Genomic DNA, 21,363 nt, shown 5'->3' with positions numbered 1-21,363 from the left:
CTCCTTCCCTCCCTCTCTACTCCTTCCCTCTCTTGCTTTTCTTCCAGTGGTCTCTGCCTGTATTTACTCCTGTGTTATTCCTGCTCGTGAAGATGTATCACAACCACTCTTCATGCAGACGCACGCTCACACACATTAGAAGGCATGCACATTCCCCAGTCACATGTGCACACACCCATGAGCAAAGACGATCCCTCACACGTGTGCACATACTCATGGGTAGACTCACTTGTTTTATCTTCCACAAATATACACTAACTGTAAATATACACAACTTTGAAGCAAGGAACACAACTTTGAAGCAATACAGATTCTCTGTATGCAACGCTGTGAGGAAAATAAAAACTGTTGAAGGAAAAATACAGTGCCTTCAGAAAGTATTCACACCCCTTAAATTTTCCACATTTTGTTGCGTAAAAAGTGGGATTAAAATGGATTTAATTGTCATTTCTTTTGTCAACGATCTAAACAAAATACTCTGTAATTTCAAAGTGGAAAAAAATTCTAACATTTGTAAAAATGTATTCAAAATAAAACACTAATATATCTTGATTAGATAAGTATTCAACCCCCTGAGCCAATACATGTTAGAATCCCATTTGGCAACAATTACAGCTGTGAGTCTTTCTGGGTAAATCTCTGAGAGTTTTTATACAACGGGTGGGTCTAATCCTGAATGCTGATTGGTTAAAAGCGCATTCCAGCCGGTGTCTATTCCACAAATTACCAACGGCAAAATCTATGACGTCAAATGTCAATCCACTGTCTCATCAGCCCAGCCAGGGAAGTCATTCATTTGATCTCCACTGTAAAAAGTATCTAGACATGATCTCACATTTCTTTTAGACTAACATTTAGTTTAACAGAGGAGATTTGTATAAACCTTACTGTCTGTTTCTCCGACATTTGTAACATTGTTTCAATATTCAAATTCGATCTCCAATTGTCCCATAGTAATAAATGTGTAGGGGTCGGGAGTCGGGACGAGAGAGACAGGCAGCGTTCTCAGCCAAACGAAATCATGAATCAGCTGGCATCATTTTTATGGATATATACAAAGAAATGTCAATTGAAAAAAGGTAAAATGAAACAAAGTGTAGCTAGTTTGCGGTCTTTCCAGCTTCAGTTTGAAGTTATTGTGTTAGCTGTGTTGTTGTCTAGCTCCTCTAAACAACAGTGTCCTAACGAGAGAGCACATTTTCTATGCCAAGCGAAATCGTGCCTCATTAGCTCCTTGTTATGGATGTATCCAAATACATGTCACTAGAAAACAGCTTAAACAAATGCAGCTACTGTTGTTATTATTTGAACTGTTTGACGTGACTGTAAGTTAGCCATAATTGGCTAGCTAGCAAGCAAGGTAAAATAATGTTGCAGCCAGAATGGCAATGGAACATTTAGAACGAACGACTGGGTCGTGTCCATAAATACAGAACCAAAAGACTGAACGACTGGGTCGTGTCCATAAATACAGAACCAAAAGACTGAACGACTGGGTCGTGTCCATAAATACAGAACCAAAAGACTGAACGACTGGGTCGTGTCCATAAATACAGAACCAAAAGACTGAACGACTGGGTCGTGTCCATAAATACAGAACCAAAAGACTGAACGACTGGGTCGTGTCCATAAATACAGAACCAAAAGACTGAAAGACTGGGTTGTGTCCATAAATACAGAACCAAAAGACTGAACGACTGGGTCGTGTCCATAAATACAGAACCAAAAGACAGAACGACTGGGTCGTGTCCATAAATACAGAACCAAAAGACTGAACAACTGGGTCGTGTCCATAAATACAGAACCAAAAGACTGAAAGACTGGGTCGTGTCCACAAATACAGAACCAAAAGACTGAACGACTTTGTCGTGTACATAAATACAGAACCAAAAGACTGAACGACTGGGTCGTGTCCATAAATACAGAACCAAAAGACTGAACGACTGGGTCGTGTCCATAAATACAGAACCAAAAGACTGAACGACTAGGTCGTGTCCATTAATACAGAACCAAAAGACTGAACGACTAGGTCGCGTCTCTGGCAACCAAACCAATAGAACCAACGACCAGCTTGGGTAGCAACCCTAGATTTGTTTCGGGACTATATCCTGTGGAACGATGAAATAGTATGAATAAATTCATCAAAATACATTTTTTTATTAAAATATGTCAATCATTATTTGAATATGTTGGTAACCCGTTGTGTAAAAGTGATAATGCCCTAGAAGCCGGAGTTTGGAGGAGATATTGGCACGGTTTGCCAACCCTCGACTTCGTCTCGGGCCTAACAACACCCGTGCCATTATATCCTCCAAACACCGGCTTCTCCGGCATTTTCAGTTATTCTACACCTGCATTGTGCAACATTTGCCCATTATTCTTTATAAAATTCTTCAAGCTCTATCAAATTGGTTGTTGATCATTGTTAGACAACCGTTTTCAGGTCTTGCCATATATTATCAAACAGATTTAAGTCAAAGTGCAACTCGGCCACTCATTCCCTGTCTTGGTAAGCAACTCCAGTGTAGATTTGACCTTAGATTTGGTGTTTTAGGTTATTGTCCTGCTGAAAGGTACATTAATCTCCCAGTGTCTGGTGGAAAGCAGACTGAACCAAGTTTTCCTCTAGGATTTTGCCTGTGCTTAGTTCTATTACATGTATTTTTTTATACTGAAAAACTCCCCATAGCATACCCATAACATGATGCAGCCACCACTATGCATGAAAATATGGAGAGTGGTACTCAGTAATGTGTTGTATTGGATTTGTACCAAACATAAAACGTTGTATTCAGGACAAAAAGTTATTTGATTTGCCACATTTTTATCAGTGTTACTTTTTGTGCCTCGTTGTAAACAGCGTGTATATTTTGGAATATTTTTATTCTGTACAGGCTTCTTTCTTTTCACTCTGTCATTTATGTTCGTATTGTGGAGTAACGACAATGTTGTTGATCCATCCTCAGTTTTCTCTTATCACAGCCATTAAACTATAAAACTGTTTTACAGTCACCATTTGCCTCATGATGAAATCCCTGAGCGGTTTCCTTCTTCTCCAGCAACTGAGAACGCCCGTATCTTTGTAGTGACTGAGTGTATTGATATACCATCCAGAGTGTAATTAATAACTTCCCCATGCTCAAAGGGATATTCAATGGCTGCTTTTATTTTACCCCTCTATCAATAGGTGCCCTTCTTTGCAATGCATTGGAAAACCTTAAATAAAAAATAAAACATTTCACCTTTATTTAACCAGGTAGGCTAGTTGAGAACACCTTTATTTAACCAGGTAGGCTAGTTGAGAACACCTTTATTTAACCAGGTAGGCTAGTTGAGAACACCTTTATTTAACCAGGTAGGCTAGTTGAGAACACCTTTATTTAACCAGGTAGGCCAGTTGAGAACACCTTTATTTAACCAGGTAGGCTAGTTGAGAACACCTTTATTTAACCAGGTAGGCTAGTTGAGAACACCTTTATTTAACCAGGTAGGCTAGTTGAGAACACCTTTATTTAACCAGGTAGGCTAGTTGAGAACACCTTTATTTAACCAGGTAGGCTAGTTGAGAACACCTTTATTTAACCAGGTAGGCTAGTTGAGAACACCTTTATTTAACCAGGTAGGCTAGTTGAGAACACCTTTATTTAACCAGGTAGGCTAGTTGAGAACACCTTTATTTAACCAGGTAGGCTAGTTGAGAACACCTTTATTTAACCAGGTAGGCTAGTTGAGAACACCTTTATTTAACCAGGTAGGCTAGTTGAGAACACCTTTATTTAACCAGGTAGGCTAGTTGAGAACACCTTTATTTAACTAGGTAGGCTAGTTGAGAACACCTTTATTTAACCAGGTAGGCCAGTTGAGAACACCTTTATTTAACCAGGTAGGCTAGTTGAGAACACCTTTATTTAACTAGGTAGGCTAGTTGAGAACACCTTTATTTAACCAGGTAGGCTAGTTGAGAACACCTTTATTTAACCAGGTAGGCTAGTTGAGAACACCTTTATTTAACCAGGTAGGCTAGTTGAGAACACCTTTATTTAACCAGGTAGGCTAGTTGAGAACACCTTTATTTAACCAGGTAGGCTAGTTGAGAACACCTTTATTTAACCAGGTAGGCTAGTTGAGAACAAGTTCTCATTTACAACTGTGACCTGGCCAAGATAAAGCATAGCAGTTCGACACATACAACAACACAGAGTTACACATGGAATAAACAAGTCAATAATACAGTCGAAAAAATAAAACAAAAAGTATATATACAGTGAGTGCAAATGAGGTCAAATAAGGGAGTTAAGGCAATAAATAGGCCATGGTGGCGAAGTAATTACAATATAGCAATTAAACACTGGAATGGTAGATGTGCAGAAGATGAATGTGCAAGTAGAGATCCTGGGGTGGAAAGGAGCAAGATAAATAAATAAATACAGTATGGGGATGAGGTAGTTGGATGGGCTGTTTACAGATGGGCTATATACAGGTGCAGTGATCTGTGAGCTGCTTTGACAGGTGCTTCTTAAAGCTATTGAGGGAGATATGAGTCTCCAGCTTCAGTGATTTTTGCAGTTCATTCCAGTCATTGGCAGCAGAGAAATGGAAGGAAAGGCGGCCAAAGTAGGAATTGGCTTTGGGGGTGACCAGTGAGATATACCTGCTGGAGGGAGTGCTACGAGTGGGTGCTGCTATGGTGACCAGTGAGCTGAGATAAGGCGGGGCTTTACCTAGCAGAGACTTGTAGATGACCTGGAGCCAGTGGGTTTGGCGACGAGTATGAAGCGAGGGCCAGCCAACGAGAGCATACAGGTCGCAATGGTGGGTAGTATATATGGGGCTTTGGTGACAAAACGGATGGCACTGTGATAGACTATATGTTGAGTAGAGTGTTGGAGGCTATTTTATAGATGACATCACCGAAGTCGAGGATCGGTAGGATGGTCAGTTTTACGAGGGTATGTTTGGCAGCATGAGTGAAGGATGCTTTGTTGTGAAATAGGAAGCAGATTCTAGATTTAATTTTGAATTGGAAATGCTTGATGTGAGTCTGGAAGGAGAGTTTACAGTCTAACCAGACACCTAGATTTTTGTAGTTATCCACATATTCTAAGTTGGAGCCATCCAGAGTAGTGATTAATCTGTGTTTGAAATTCACTGCTCAACTGAGGGACCTTACATATTATTGTAATTGTATGTGTGTGGTACAGAGATGAGGAAGCAAGGGTACATCCTCTCTGTCAGAGTGGGAGTGTATATGAGGGTACATCCTCTCTGTCAGAGTGGGAGTGTGTTAGTGTGTGTGAGGGTACATCCTCTCTGTCAGAGTGGGAGTGTGTTAGTGTGTGTGAAGGTACATCCTCTCTGTCAGAGTGGGAGTGTGTTAGTGTGTGTGAGGGTACATCCTCTCTGTCAGAGTGGGAGTGTGTTAGTGTGTGTGAGGGTACATCCTCTCTGTCAGAGTGGGAGTGTGTTAGTGTGTGTGAAGGTACATCCTCTCTGTCAGAGTGGGAGTGTGTTAGTGTGTGTGAGGGTACATCCTCTCTGTCAGAGTGGGAGTGTGTTAGTGTGTGTGAAGGTACATCCTCTCTGTCAGAGTGGGAGTGTGTTAGTGTGTATGAGGGTACATCCTCTCTGTCAGAGTGGGAGTGTGTTAGTGTGTATGAGGGTACATCCTCTCTGTCAGAGTGGGAGTGTGTGTGAGGGTACATCCTCTCTGTCAGAGTGGGAGTGTGTTAGTGTGTGTGAGGGTACATCCTCTCTGTCAGAGTGGGAGTGTGTTAGTGTGTGTGAAGGTACATCCTCTCTGTCAGAGTGGGAGTGTGTTAGTGTGTGTGAGGGTACATCCTCTCTGTCGGAGTGAGAGTGTGTTAGTGTGTATGAGGGTACATCCTCTCTGTCAGAGTGGGAGTGTGTTAGTGTGTGTGAAGGTACATCCTCTCTGTCAGAGTGGGAGTGTGTTAGTGTGTGTGAGGGTACATCCTCTCTGTCAGAGTGGGAGTGTGTTTGAGTTTGAGTTTATTTTCTTTTTACAGGGACAGTGCACATTAATAACGTTTCAGTAAAAGTGGCGGTTTTAGCCAGCCGGCTCATTTTCAACCGCAGTCCCTGGGCAGGTTATTAAAAACAATTACAATATAAACAATCACTGAGCAGTGAGCACACGCCGAGCAACATAGGACAAGCAAGACATAGCATACAGACAGAGCAACATAGTAAAAGCAAGACATAGCATACAGACAGAGCAACATAGGACAAGCAAGATGTAGCATACAGACAGAGCAACATAGGACAAGCAAGACGTAGCATACAGACAGAGCAACATAGGACAAGCAAGACGTAGCATACAGACAGAGCAACATAGGACAAGCAAGACGTAGCATACAGACAGAGCAACATAGGACAAGCAAGACATAGCATACAGACAGAGCAACATAGGACAAGCAAGATGTAGCATACAGACATAGCAACATAGGACAAGCAAGACGTAGCATACAGACAGAGCAACATAGGACAAGCAAGACATAGCATACAGACAAAGCAACATAGGACAAGCAAGACATAGCATACAGACAGAGCAACATAGGACAAGCAAGACATAGCATACAGACAAAGCAACATAGGACAAAAACCAGCAAGACAAAATTCATAAAAGCAACAACGTGTTTCCACACCTCACAAGCTACAGACAACAGACAACATGGAAAGCAGAAATACACAGCTATGGATTATGATCACAAATCTGATTGACCATTTAGCCATGTATTCATACATTTTGTGAAAGTGTGATATGTGGTGCAGTTATGTGTGTCTGATGGCAGTGTATTCCAGACATGGGAAGCTCTCACAGAGAATGCAGATTTACTAAAGGTGCTTTTCCTTAGGGGAACTATACAGTCACCTCTCATGGCAGACCTTGTGGATCTGCTGCCATTTGTTTGGGTTTTCTGTTTAACAAACATACTGAGTGGAGGGGGAGGAGCCAGGCCATTTAGGATCTTGAATACAAGACATGTCGGTGTATTGCACAAGATTTTCCCAACTCAGGAGCTCATGCTTTCTGAGGATGTAACAGTGATTATGGCTATTGGGCTTCCTATCAAGCACTTTGAGAGCCTGTTTGTAAACAGACTGAATAGGTTTTAATGTTGTACAGCAAGCTTGGGCCCAACTAGTCAAGCAGTATGTTAAGTGGGGGAGTATCATAGATTTGAAGTACAGTTTTGCTACCTCTGTAGTCAAACAATTTCGTATAAATCGGAAATTAGCTAGGTTGAATTTGAATGACCTTTTTCAAATGCTTTTTAAAAGAGAGGTTGGAATCAAGTATGATGCCAAGGTACTTAGTTAGTGTGTGTGTGTCGCTTGTGGCAAAGAGTCAAAGAAAGAATGATCAACTACTATAGATGTTAGAAGATAGAAGCTAAAACTTTACATTCAGGCTATTTAAAAAAAACAAAAAAACATTTCAATAAACCTAATTATAATATAACACATAACACATATTGCAAAAATGTACCTTAGTACGCTAATGACAGAATGTGCAATATGTATTATGTACGTGGCTATATGAGAAGTGTACAATGTTTATGACAGGAGGGCAATGTATGTACTATGTTGGGTATGTCATGACCAGTGTCTATTTTCTATACAGCAGTACCGTGTGTCTGAGACAATTTCCCCCTCGGGACACTAAAGTTCATCCTATCCTAATGAATATGTCAGTTACTTCCTGTTGCATGCATTGTTCTGGATTAGTAACATCCTGAGTGAGTACGACCTCAGCATTCAAAAACTTCTTTCTATATGTACAACCTGTTTCCAGTGAAAAGAGAGGAAGTTGAATTTAACAAGGACAATCTTGTCCAGCAGTGAGACTAAGCTGTATTTCAGAATAGGAGTATAGCTGATCATCTCTGAGTGTGTTGTGTTCTCAGTGGAAATCTGTCAACACCAATAAACACTGTAGTTAATGGCTCAAACTGGCTCAAAGTTACAACAGCAGCATTCCTCCTGCAGAGACACACACACACACACACACACACACACACACACACACACACACACACACACACACACACACACACACACACACACACACACACACACACACACACACACACACACACACACACACACACACACACACAGAGCTCTATCAGTAATGAGACACTTCATCCACCAGATGTCAGTGTTCTATCTATAAAACTAGGGCTATTGCACCAACAGTGACAGAAGTTGTGGCCCAATAGTGAGATGTGTAACTAGATAACCATGGAGACATGTGGAGAATCGCTCTGCAGACCTTCTGGCTGTGACACACCCTCCTCCACACATACTCTTCTGCCACATGTCTCACATTCCCTGGCACACACACACACCACAACTCCAAACACAACAATCACAAGCTCCAAGCCCACCATGGGGCTGGAACATACCCACTCCTGTCCCCATCCCCTTTAGGCAGCAGTTGACAGAGAGGGCTGTCTTTACCAACAGGATGATATGGATCACATATCTATCAAGGTTGTTGTGCTGCCAAACATAACCACACACACACAATCCCATATGGGATTTAAAGGAGAAATCCTTTGGTGTGGTTATGTGTCCTGTACAGGTCATACACCATTTAGCAGACACTTCTATCCTCTTACAGTCATGCATACATGTTTCATATGGGTGGTCCCCCACGGGAATCAAACCCACAACAAGGCAAGTACCATACACCACCAACTATTTCACACAGGAGGGCAACAGAGAACTCTGTAAAGTCTGGCGCTGGTCCCTCGGGTCATTAAGGGCCAGCACAGATACAGCTGAGGTCTATTAACCTTCTCACTGTACCCCTGGGTTACATTACCATCTCAGGTGGCTCTATGTACCAGTGGGTACTGACCATGACCTGACCATCCCATCCCAACCCTACCTCTAACCCACTGACCTGACCATCCCAACCCTCCCTCTAACCTACTGACCTGACCATCCCAACCCTCTCTCTAACCTACTGACCTGACCATCCCAACCCTCCCTCTAACCTACTGACCATCCCGACCTTCCCTCTAACCTACTGACCAGACCATCCCAACCCTCCCTCTAACCTACTGACCTGACCATCCAAACCCTCCCTCTAACCCACTGACCTGACCATCCCAACCCTCCCTCTAACCCACTGACCTGACCTGACCATCCCAACCCTCCCTCTAACCCACTGACCTGACCATCCCGACCCTCCCTCTAACCTACTGACCTGACCATCCCGACCCTCCCTCTAACCTACTGACCTGACCATCCCAACCCTCCCTCTAACCTACTGACCTGACCATCCAAACCCTCCCTCTAACCCACTGACCTGACCTGACCATCCCAACCCTCCTTCTAACCCACTGACCTGACCATCCCAACCCTCCCTCTAACCCACTGACCTGACCATCCCAACCCTCCCTCTAACCCACTGACCTGACCATCCAAACCCTCCCTCTAACCTACTGACCTGACCTGACCATCCCAACCCTCCCTCTAACCTACTGACCTGACCATCCAAACCCTCCCTCTAACCCACTGACCTGACCTGACCATCCCAACCCTCCCTCTAACCTACTGACCTGACCATCCCGACCCTCCCTCTAACCTACTGACCTGACCTGACCATCCCAACCCTCCCTCTAACCTACTGACCTGACCATCCAAACCCTCCCTCTAACCCACTGACCTGAACTGACCATCCCAACCCTCCATCTAACCTACTGACCTGACCATCCCAACCCTCCCTCTAACCTACTGACCTGACCATCCCAACCCTCCCTCTAACCTACTGACCTGACCATCCCAACCCTCCCTCTAACCTACTGACCTGACCATCCCAACCCTCCCTCTAACCTACTGACTGACCATCCCAACCCTCCCTCTAACCAACTGACCTGACCGTCCTAACCCTCCCTCTAACCTACTGACCTGACCTGACCATCCTAACCCTCCCTCTAACCTACTGACTGACCATCCCAACCCTCCCTCTAACCTACTGACCATCCCAACCCTCCCTCTAACCTACTGACTGACCATCCCAACCCTCCCTCTAACCAACTGACCTGACCGTCCTAACCCTCCCTCTAACCTACTGACCTGACCATCCTAACCCTCCCTCTAACCTACTGACTGACCATCCCAACCCTCCCTCTAACCTACTGACCTGACCATCCCAACCGTCCCTCTAACCCACTGACCTGACCTGACCATCCCAACCCTCACTCTATCCCAAAGGGTGAGGCGATGTCGTACTGATCTGAAGTCAGTTTTGCTTCAACGTGTCCCTGATGTTTGGTGACACATTGAAAGTACAGTGAGCTGATTCTAGAACAGAAAATATTAGTCAAATACCACTTTGATCCCGAGGCTTGAAAAATGGTCAATGGGAGTGTACTGTACAGTGCATTCAAAAGGTATTCAGACACCCTTCACTTTTTCCACATGTTGTTATGTTACAGCCTTATTCAAAAATGTATCAAATAAAAAAAAATCCTCATCAATCTACACACAATACCCCATAATGACAAAGAGAAAACAATAAATATCTTATTTAAACAAGTATTCAGACCCTTTGCTATAAGACTCGAAATTGAGCTCAGGTGTATCCTGTTTCATTTGATAGTCCTTGAGATGTTTTAACAACTTGATTGGAGTCCACCTGTGGTTAATTCAATTGATTGGACATTTGGAAAGGCACACACTTGTCTTTATAAGTTCCCAGTTGAAAGTGCATGTCAGAGCAAAAACCAAGCCAAAACATTTCTGCAGCTTTGAAGGTCCCCAAGAACACAGTGGGCTCCATCATTCTTAAATGGAAGAAGTTTGGAACCACCAAGACTCTTCCTAGAGCTGTCTGCCCAGACAAACTGAGCAATCGAGGGAGAAGGGCATTCGTCAAGAACCTGATGGTCACTCTGACAGAGCTCCATAGTTCCTCTGTGGAGATGGGAGAACCTTCTCTGCAGCACTCCACCAATCATGCCTTTATGGTAGAGTGGCCAGACGGAAGCCACTCCTCAGTATAAGGCACATGACAGTCTGCTTGGAGTTTGCCAAAAGCACCTAAAGGACTCTCAGACCATTAGAAACAACATTCTCTGGCTGATGAAACCAAGATCGAACTCTTTGGCCTGCCAAGCATCACATCTGGAGGAAACCTGGCACCATCCCTACAGTGAAGCATGGTGGTGGAAGCATCTTGCTGTGCGGATGTTTTTCAGCGGCGGGGACTGTGAGACTAGTCAGGATCGAGGCAAAAATGTCTAAAAACCTGTTTTTGCTTTGTCATTATGGGGTATTGTGTGTGGGGGAAAAAACTATTTAATACATTTTAGAATAAGGTTGTAACATAACAAAATGTGTGAAAAGTCAAGGGGTCTGAATACTTTCTGAATGCATGTGTTGGTGTGAATGTTATAATGTTCTAGACAGCCTCAAGAATCTGGGACACGTGTCTGTCTATAGGAAATGTTTAGAACAGTAACAAACATCAAGCCATACTAGGTTTCTAGGTTTCTATTCTCTCTCTCTCTCTCTCTCTCTCTCTCTCTCTCTCTCTCTCTCTCTCTCTCTCTCTCTCTCTCTCTCTCTCTCTCTCTCTCTCTCTCTCTCTCTCTCTCTCTCTCTCTCTCTCTCTCTCTCTCTCTCTCTCTCTCTCTCTCTCTCTCTCTCTCTCTCTCTCTCTCTCTCTCTCTCTCTCTCTCTCGGCATGGGAAACGTATGTTTACATTGCCAAAGCAAGTGAAATAGATAAACAAAAAGTGAAATAAACAATAACAAATGTACAGTAAACATTAAACTTACAAAAGTATAAAGACATTTCAAATGTCATATTATGTATATATATATATATATATACAGTGTTGTAATGATGTGCAAATAGTTAAAGTACGAAAGGGAAAATAAACATAAACATAAATATTCTTCTCTCTCTCTGTCTCGCTCTCAGTCTCTCTTTCTCTCTCTCTCCGTCTCTCTCTCTTTCTGATCACACCTCACACACAACGCTGTGTATGTACTCTGGACTCCACTCGTTGGTTACCGTGGTGCTACAGAGCTCTGTTTACATGACAACCCATATTAATCAGGTCTACAGTACCTGTCTGAGGCTGCTGCTGCAGAAAGGGGGAGGGAGAATGGAGGGGAGGAAGAGGAAGAGGAAGAGATAGGTGTTCCAGTTCTCTACCACAATGTAAACACATGGTTCCCATGCCAATAAAGCCATTTTAATTTAATTGAAAGAGAGAGAGAGCAAGATATATATACATAAAAGAGAGAGAGAGGAAATCCCAAACATGGTTTTGATAGGAAAAGAATAGGGGTGAGAGTTCATCCTGTAGTGAGCTTGTGAGTCGCAGCCCAGCATTACTATGACTAATGGCATCAGCAGCTTTTAGAAACAGAACCAGACCAGTCTACTCCCTACAGTACAGAATAGAACCAGACCAGTCTACTCCCTATAGTACAGAATAGAACCAGACCAGTCTACTCCCTACAGTACAGAATAGAATCAGACCAGTCTACTCCATACAGTACAGAATAGAACCAGACCAGTCTACTCCCTACAGTTACAGAGTAGAACCAGACCAGTCTACTCCCTACAGTACAGAATAGAACCAGACCAGTCTACTCCCTACAGTACAGAATAGAACCAGACCAGTCTACTCCAAACAGTGAAGAATAGAACCAAACCAGTCTACTCCCTACAGTACAGAATAGAACCAGACCAGTCTACTCCCTACAGTACAGAATAGAACCAGACCAGTCTACTCCATACAGTACAGAATAGAACCAGACCAGTCTACTCCCTACAGTTACAGAATAGAACCAGACCAGTCTACTCCCTACAGTACAGAATAGAACCAGACCAGTCTACTCCCTACAGTACAGAATAGGAACTTTGATTATTGAGATTATGTGTGTGAGTGTGTGGAATACAGAGTAAAATAGGCCAATTGGGCACTATAGAATGTCCAGGACCTGACTCAGCCAGCCACGCCCTGTGGGTTTAACATGGAACATTCACTCACACAAACAGGCACGCAAGCACACACACACACATATACATACAAGCAGCTGTGGTCACAGCTGTCCTTAAGCAAATGCATAGCAAGAGGTTAAGGCTTACAAAGGAAACTTTAATCACAAACACCTGTTGGAAAGAGGTGCCCTCATACAGTGTACAGTCACACAAAGCCTTGGTAGTGGGTACATGGTATTATGGTGGGTGTGTGTGTGTGTGTGTGTGTGTGTGTGTGTGTGTGTGTGTGTGTGTGTGTGTGTGTGTGTGTGTGTGTGTGTGTGTGTGTGTGTGTGTGTGTGTGTGTGTGTGTGTGTGTGTGTGTGTGTGTGTGTCTAGTTAGCCCCCTCACACATGGGGATGGAATGACTCAATAAATAGACAGAGCAGCTGTCCTCCATCAGGAATAGATATTTCTTTTTCTTTCTTTCTTTCTGTCTTCCTTCCTTTCTTTCTTTCTTTCTTTCTTTCTTTCTGTATCTCCTCCTTTCGTCATCCTCCATCTCTCTCTCTCTTCAATAGTACTATCTTTATCATGTTAACAAACTAGCATTATAATCACAAACCCCAATCAGCTTCACAGCAGCTACACAGCCATGTCTCCATGGTAACCCAGGCAAAACACCAGACACAGAAGTATCTCTGACCAGTTTCATCCAATAACACAAGCCGAAATCTGCCTAGGCAGAGATACTGTAGAATAGACAGATACTCAGCTACAGACCAGTGTGTCAGTCTGTCCCCTTTAAAAACACCACAGACCCCAGAGTTGCCCCTACTACCGCTCTGAGCTTCTCTTATTACACACGATCCATCATCATTGAAAGAAATGGGCCAAAGCCAGTGTAATGGAAAACAACAGTTTTACCACAGTTCCTCCACAGAGGAGAGTGCCTGAAACTCAACATCACCACCTTGTGGTGATCCACTTTTGGATACCGTCCAGTCCAACCCAAACAGCATTAATGTTATATTTAAGCAGCAAACCAAAGAGCATATTCCAAGAAGTTATGCACTGCAACAACAGAGTTCATATTGTTGTATGTTCTGTATGGATACTGTAGTAAGATGATATAGCAGCCTGTTTCTCTCTATTGAGAGGGAAGCGACTGGGAGAGGTTAAGGGAGAGGTTAAGGGAGAGGTTAAGGGAGAGCTTTTTTTAATTCAAGTTTTTACATATTTTTATTTATTTAACTAGGAAAGTCAGTTAAGAACACATTCTTATTTACAATGACAGCCTAGGAACAGTGTGTTAACTGCCTTGTTCAGGGGAAGAACAACACATTTTTACCTCGTCACCTTGGGGATTTGATCTAGATCTCTACCTTTCAGTTACTGGCCCAACACTCTAACCACTAGGCTACCTGCCGCCCCAAGGTTAAGGAATGGCTGGGAGCTATTCACTAGAGGTTAGGGGATGGCTGGAGGCTGTTCAGTAGAGGTTAGGGGATGGCTGGAGGCTGTTCAGTAGAGGTTAAGGGATGGCTGGAGGCTGTTCAGTAGAGGTTAGGGGATGGCTGGAGGCTGTTCAGTAGAGGTTAAGGGATGGCTGGAGGCTGTTCACTAGAGGTTAGGAGATGGCTGGAGGCTGTTCAGTAGAGGTTAAGGGACGGCTGGAGGCTGTTCAGTAGAGGTTAAGGGATGGCTGGAGGCTGTTCACTAGAGGTTAGCGGATGGCTGGAGGCTGTTCAGTAGAGGTTAGGGGATGGCTGGAGGCTGTTCAGTAGAGGTTAAGGGATGGCTGGAGGCTGTTCAGTAGAGGTTAAGGGATGGCTGGAGGCTGTTCAGTAGAGGTTAGGGGATGGCTGGAGGCTGTTCAGTAGAGGTTAAGGGATGGCTGGAGGCTGTTCACTAAAGGTTAGGGGATGGTTGGAGGCTGTTCACTAGAGGTTAGGAGATGGCTGGAGGCTGTTCAGTAGAGGTTAGGGGGTGGCTGGAGGCTGTTCAGTAGAGGTTAAGGGATGGCTGGAGGCTGTTCACTAGAGGTTAGGGGATGGCTGGAGGCTGTTCAGTAGAGGTTAAGGGATAGCTGGAGGCTGTTCAGTAGAGGTTAGGGGATGGCTTGAGGTTGTTCAGTAGAGGTTAGGGGATGGCTGGAGGCTGTTCAGTAGAGATTAGGGGATGGCTGGAGGCTGTTCAATAGAGGTTAGGGGATGGCTGGAGGCTGTTCAGTAGAGGTTAGGGGATGGCTGGAGGCTGTTCAGTAGAGATTATGGGATGGCTGGAGGCTGTTCAGTAGAGGTTAGGGGATGGCTGGAGGCTGTTCAGTAGAGATTAGGGGATGGCTGGAGGCTGTTCAGTAGAGGTTAGGGGATGGCTGGAGGCTGTTCAGTAGAGATTAGGGGATGGCTTCACTATGTTAGTCGTGTGTCTTAGAAAGGTCTCAGTCAGGTCACTGTGTGAGTGTCACAGTTATTAACTGTTCATCAGCTGTTATCATCGTGCTGAATACAGCATCTGCTGTACATGTCCCTCTATAGTGACAGTTATCAGTTGTTATCATCATGCTGAATACAGCATCTGCTGTACATCCCTCTATAGTGACAGTTATCAGTTGTTATCATCATGCTGAATACAGCATCTGCTGTACATCCCTCTATAGTGACAGTTATCAGCTGTTATCATCATGCTGAATACAGCATCTGCTGTACATGTCCCTCTATAGTGACAGTTATCAGCTGTTATCATCGTGCTGAATACAGCATCTGCTGTATATGTCCCTCTATAGTGACAGTTATCAGTTGTTATCATCGTGCTGAATACAGCATCTGCTGTACATCCCTCTATAGTGACAGTTATCAGTTGTTATCATCATGCTGAATACAGCATCTGTTGTACATGTCCCTCTATAGTGACAGTTATCAGCTGTTATCATCATGCTGAATACAGTATCTGCTGTACATGTCCCTCTATAGTGACAGTTATCAGTTGTTATCATGCTGAATACAGCATATGCTGTACATCCCTCTATTTTTATTTTTTATTTTTTTTAACCTTTATTTAACTAGGCAAGTCAGTTAAGAACAAATTCTTACTTTCAATGACGGCCTAGGAACAGTGAGTTAACTGCCTGTTCAGGGGCAGAACTTGCAACCTTTCGGTTACTAGTCCAACGCTCTAACCACTAAGCTACCCTGCCGCCCCGCTATAGTGACAGTTATCAGCTGTTTAAGACTAAGTATGTGTTTTTCTCCTAGAAAAATGACAAATCACTCCTACAAACAAAGGAAGCAAACTTTAAAGTGTGTGATATTCCACTGTATTCAGGTCGGGAAACAAGTACATTTACACAGTGGTTAGATAAGATACTATCATTCAGCATAGTATACAGTTATTTCAGATTGAAGGTGCATGGTTGTGATCCCTGATGTGTGCGGTCAAAACACAGTGTGACAAGTCAGTGGATGGTCAGATATCGTGTACACATACACATGATCACACGCACACATGCATGAACACACACAAACACACACACACTCCTGCAGAAGCCATTACAGCTCCCTGAAGGAAGCACCTGGAAACGGGGGCCTCGTTGGTGATCTCACCCTGGTCCAGGCTTCATCCCAAATGGCACCGTATTCCCTATATAGTGCACTACTTTTGACCAGGGCCCATAGGGCACTATATAGGGAATAGGGTGCCATTTGGGACGCAGTCCCAGACTTTAAACAGTAGGTGCTACAGGACAAGGAAGGGCACTTGTGTTGTCTGCCCCCCATTCTCTGTTTTCTACTTTTTTACAGAGTTTTTACAATACTCCACAAACACTCATAAAAGCACCATTAAGGGACGGTGTTTCTCCACTGATGATTTTTACATTCACACACATCCACAGACAAACTGAAGCCTACTGCGTTCTCTATGGACACTGATGACAGATGCACTTTATGAGGAAAATCACTTCAACTTCAGGAACTACAACAGAGTGAGAATAGTGTGGAAAAACCATCCCCCTGCCAATAGAGAGTATCTCTACCCACACTGACGGTCGGTCGCCACCGGAGCCACGGGGGACAGAAGTAGTACTGTTCAAACATCACTTTTCCTGTTTTCACACCACAGACGAACATGAGAGGAGGACTACGGACCTACAGATGGAAATTAGCTTCATAGCTAGCTTTCACACATTTACGTTGATGTGAACACTGAAATGTTGATTCGTGTGCACTGTCCCTGTCAAGCTAATTCAATGAAACAGCAGATAACTGAGTAATAAGTAAGTCACCCAGAGAAAGAGAAAGAATCAAGGAGCTGCACAGCTCTGTCCCACTGTCCTGGCTGTGACCCAGATTAGATGACTCTGTGCCGGTCAGTCTCACACACGAAACCCTAGCTACTGGAACTCATTGAGCAGACAGCCAGAGAGAAAGACAAAGAGACAGACAGACACATGGCAAAGGACAGGTCCTAACACCCTCTACGCTGTATCTGCAAACTGCAGCTAAGCTAAAGCTTTAAAACCAGAAAATACAGAGAGGAAAAGACCCAGACTCTGGGAGTTTCAACAGATAGTTCAATGAAGAGCTGAAAAGTACTATTCCCCTGTGAGGAGAGTCCAGTTTGGCTGAGTTCCTGTGTCATACCTGAGAATCTGTCCCCCTCCATATCCAGATCACTCCCTCCACAGCCTCATGAAGTGTCTGCTTTCTTCCTCTCTCCTTCTGGACTTCCCCTTTCTCTCCCCCCCTTGCTAGCTCGCTCGCTCGCGCCCTCTCTTCCTCTCTTTTCCTCTCCCCAGTCTTTCCCTCCCTCCCTCCCTCCCTCCCTCCCTCCCTCCCTCCCTCCCTCCCTCCCTCTCTCTCTTTCTCTTCCTCTCTCTCTCTTTCTCTCTGTCTTTCTCTCTCTCTCTCTCTCTCTCTCTCCACTGTTAGATTTTTCAGTCTGTTCTGCTAATGAATGCGTCCAGAATTACGCCATGCCCATGTGCTGATCATATGGAGCTCTTGTTATTCTTTCTTTTCATTCCCACCCTCCATTCCCTCTCCTCTTCTCTCTCCCTGTCTCACTCTCTCTATCTCTCTCTCTCTCTCCTCTTCTCTCTCCCTGTCTCACTCTCTCTCTCTATCTATCTCTCTCTCTCACTCTATTTCTCTGTTTCTTTCTTTCTTTCCTTCTTTCTCTGCCTTGCCATAAGACTGTAGCAGCATTGTCTCAGAAACCCTGAAGGGCCATGTGATGTGAACTCCTTAGAGTTAGTTTAAAATAACCCTCTCCTCTCCATGGCCCCAATAACCCACTGTCTGAGAGACCCGTCTGTACAGCAACAGAGACCATAGAGTCTTGGCATGTCTATCTATGCAGAGATAGGATTTGGGTTTTATAAACAGGGTGGTTCGAGCCCTGAATGCTGATTGGCTGACAGCCGTGGTATATTATACCATATACCACAGGTACGACAAAACATTTATTTTTACTGCTCTAATTAAGTTGGTAACCAGTTCATAATAGCAATAAGGCACCTCAGGTGTGGTATATGGCCAATATACCACGGCTAAGGTTTGTATCCAGGCACTCCGTGTTGCGTTGTGCCTAATAGCAGCTCTTGGCCTTGCTATATTGGCCATATACCACACCCCCTCAGGCATTATTGCTTAAGTATGCTGTATCACTACTATACAATGGAAAAACTATATAAAACAGAAGCGGGGGAAGTCCCTCCCTCCCTCCCTCCCTCCCTCCCTCCCTCCCTCCCTCCCTCCCTCCCTCCCTCCCTCCTCTCTTTCTTTCTTTCTCTCCCTCCCTCCCTCCCTCCTCTCTTTCTTTCTTTCTTTCTTTCTTTCTTTCTTTCTTTCCCTCCCTCCCTCCCTCCCTCCCTCCCTCCCTCCCTCCCTCCCTCCCTCCTCTCTTTCTTTCTTTCTCTCCCTCCCTCCCTCCCTCCCTCCCTCCTCTCTTTCTTTCTTTCTTTCTCTCCCTCTCTCCCTCCCTCCCTCCCTCCCTCCCTCCCTCCCTCCCTCCTCTCTTTCTTTCTTTCTCTCCCTCCCTCCCTCCCTCCCTCCCTCCCTCCCTCCCTCCCTCCCTCCCTCCCTCCCTCCCTCCCTCCTCTCTTTCTTTCTTTCTCTCCCTCCCTCCCTCCCTCCCTCCTCTCTTTCTTTCTTTCTTTCTTTCTTTCTTTCTCTCTCTCCCTCCCTCCCTCCCTCCCTCCCTCCCTCCCTCCCTCCTCTCTTTCTTTCTTTCTCTCCCTCCCTCCCTCCCTCCCTCCCTCCCTCCCTCCCTCCCTCCCTCCTCTCTTTTTTTCTCTCCCTCCCTCCCTCCCTCCCTCCCTCCCTCCCTCCTCTCTTTCTTTCTTTCTTTCCCTCCCTCCCTCCCTCCCTCCCTCCCTCCCTCCCTCCCTCCCTCCCTCCCTCCCTCCCTCCCTCCCTCCTCTCTTTCTTTCTCTCCCTCCCTCCCTCCCCCCTCTCTTTCTCTCTCCCTCCCTCCCTCCCTCCCTCCCCCCCTCCCTCCCTCCCTCCCTCCCCCCTCTCTTTCTCTCTCTCTCCCTCCCTCCCTCTCTCCCTCCCTCCCTCCCTCCCTCCCTCCCTCCTCTCTTTCTTTCTTTCTTCCCTCCCTCCCTCCCTCCCTCCCTCCCTCCCTCCCTCCCTCCCTCCCTCCCTCCCTCCTCTCTTTCTTTCTCTCCCTCCCTCCCTCCCTCCCTCCCTCCCTCCCTCCCTCCCTCTCTTTCTCTCTCTCTCCCTCCCTCTCTCTCCCTCCCTCCCTCCCTCCCTCCCTCCCTCCCTCCCTCCCTCCCTCCCTCCCTCCCTCCCTCCCTCTCTTTCCCTCTCTCTCTCTGTAAAAGGTGCTTGACATCCATCCACCTCTTTGTTCAGGAAACACAGGTGAACCCTAACCTTTGGCACGTCCCTCACACTTGCCTGGGGTTCATTTGGCGTGTGGGTGTGTGTGAGAGGGAGAGGGAGAGATCAAACACACCCAGGCGTTAAAAAAAGCAGCTATCAGGCTGCAGTGTTGCACAATGCAACCCTCACCTTCCTAAAGCAACCAGGAGTGTGTGTGTGGGGGGCAGTCAGGGTCACTTCAGCCAGGGCTGTCTAAAGCATTGCGCAACAGGAGAGGACAGTGGACCAGAGTTTGGGTCTAAGTGCCTATCAAAACACGATAGTAATCTGGATCACAGATCAACTAGCAGCTTCACAATGAATGGCTGATATAGTTACTGAACTACATGATCTGGATCACAGATCAACTAGCAGCTTCACAATGAATGGCTGATATAGTTACTGAACTACATGATCTGGATCACAGATCAACTAGCAGCTTCACAATGAATGGCTGATATAGTTACTGAACTACATGATCTGGATCACAGATCAACTAGCAGCTTCACAATGAATGGCTGATATAGTTACTGAACTACATGATCTGGATCACAGATCAACTAGCAGCTTCACAATGAATGGCTGATATAGTTACTGAACTACATGATCTGGATCACAGATCAACTAGCAGCTTCACAATGAATGGCTGATATAGTTACTGAACTACATGATCTGGATCACAGATCAACTAGCAGCTTCACAATGAATGGCTGATATAGGTACTGAACTACATGATCTAGATCACAGGCTGTCCCAAATTGCACCTTGTTTCCTATGTACTAGTGCCCTACTTTTGACCAGGGTCCATAGGTAAAAAGGTGCCATTTGGGACACAGGCTCAGTGAACATAATGGAGTGAGCCATGCTAGTAACACAGTGTGACTGCTTCCTCCCCTATAGAGATCAGTCTCATGACTACTAACTGAACACAATCACCCAGAGGGCATGGCCATGGACAATACAGCCACTGTCAGAGACACTATTCAAACACTACAGATAGACTTCTACCAGTCCTGTGTGTGTGTGTGCATTGGTGTGTTTTTGGTTTTACTATCCTTGTGGGGACCAGAAGACCTCACAAGGTTAAACAAGGACATTTTGCCGCTTCCCTCAAGGAAAAAGCTATTTTAGGCTTAGGGGTTAGGTTTAGGGTTAGGGTTACAATTAGGGTTAGGTTAGGGGTTAATAAGAATGTGAATCCTTGTGTGTGTGTATGTGTGTGTGTGTGTGTGTGTGTGTGTGTGTGTGTGTGTGTGTGTGTGTGTGTGTGTGTGTGTGTGTGTGTGTGTGTGTGTGTGTGTGTGTGTGTGTGTGTGTGTGTGTGTGTGTGTGTGTGTGTGTGTGTGTGTGTGTGTGTGTGTGTGTGTGTTTGTGTGTGTGTGTGTGTGTGTGTGTGCCTGCACATGTGTGTATTCTTAAGGTTACTGTGAAACAGCACTCTCCTCCTAAGGCCCATCTACCTCCTGTCTGCTCATAACTCCGCCCCACCAGGAGAGGCTTTGTGTGGGACATCTCAA

General features: G+C 45.1%; 1 protein-coding gene across 2 annotated transcripts in view; it reads right to left on the bottom strand.

The window, feature by feature from the left end:
* LOC139365115 (septin-9-like) overlaps positions 1–17,896 on the bottom strand; it is a 131,193-nt gene extending 113,297 nt beyond the window's left edge. Inside the window, exon 1 of one of the 2 annotated variants that reach the window (XM_071102508.1) lies at positions 17,618–17,896. In XM_071102508.1, coding sequence (XP_070958609.1) covers positions 17,618–17,639 — 22 coding nt within the window. In that variant the 5' untranslated portion in view covers positions 17,640–17,896. Of the gene's footprint in view, positions 123–17,617 lie in introns of those variants that run through there. The other variant, XM_071102507.1, reaches the window with a different exon arrangement.
* Between the last annotated feature and the right edge of the window lie 3,467 nt (positions 17,897–21,363).

This window comes from Oncorhynchus clarkii, chromosome 13 (assembly GCF_045791955.1).
Source record: "Oncorhynchus clarkii lewisi isolate Uvic-CL-2024 chromosome 13, UVic_Ocla_1.0, whole genome shotgun sequence".
Classification (NCBI taxonomy): Eukaryota; Metazoa; Chordata; class Actinopteri; order Salmoniformes; family Salmonidae; genus Oncorhynchus; species Oncorhynchus clarkii.
Note: the sequence above shows the minus strand (reverse complement) of the source record. Positions and strands in the feature narration are given on the sequence as shown.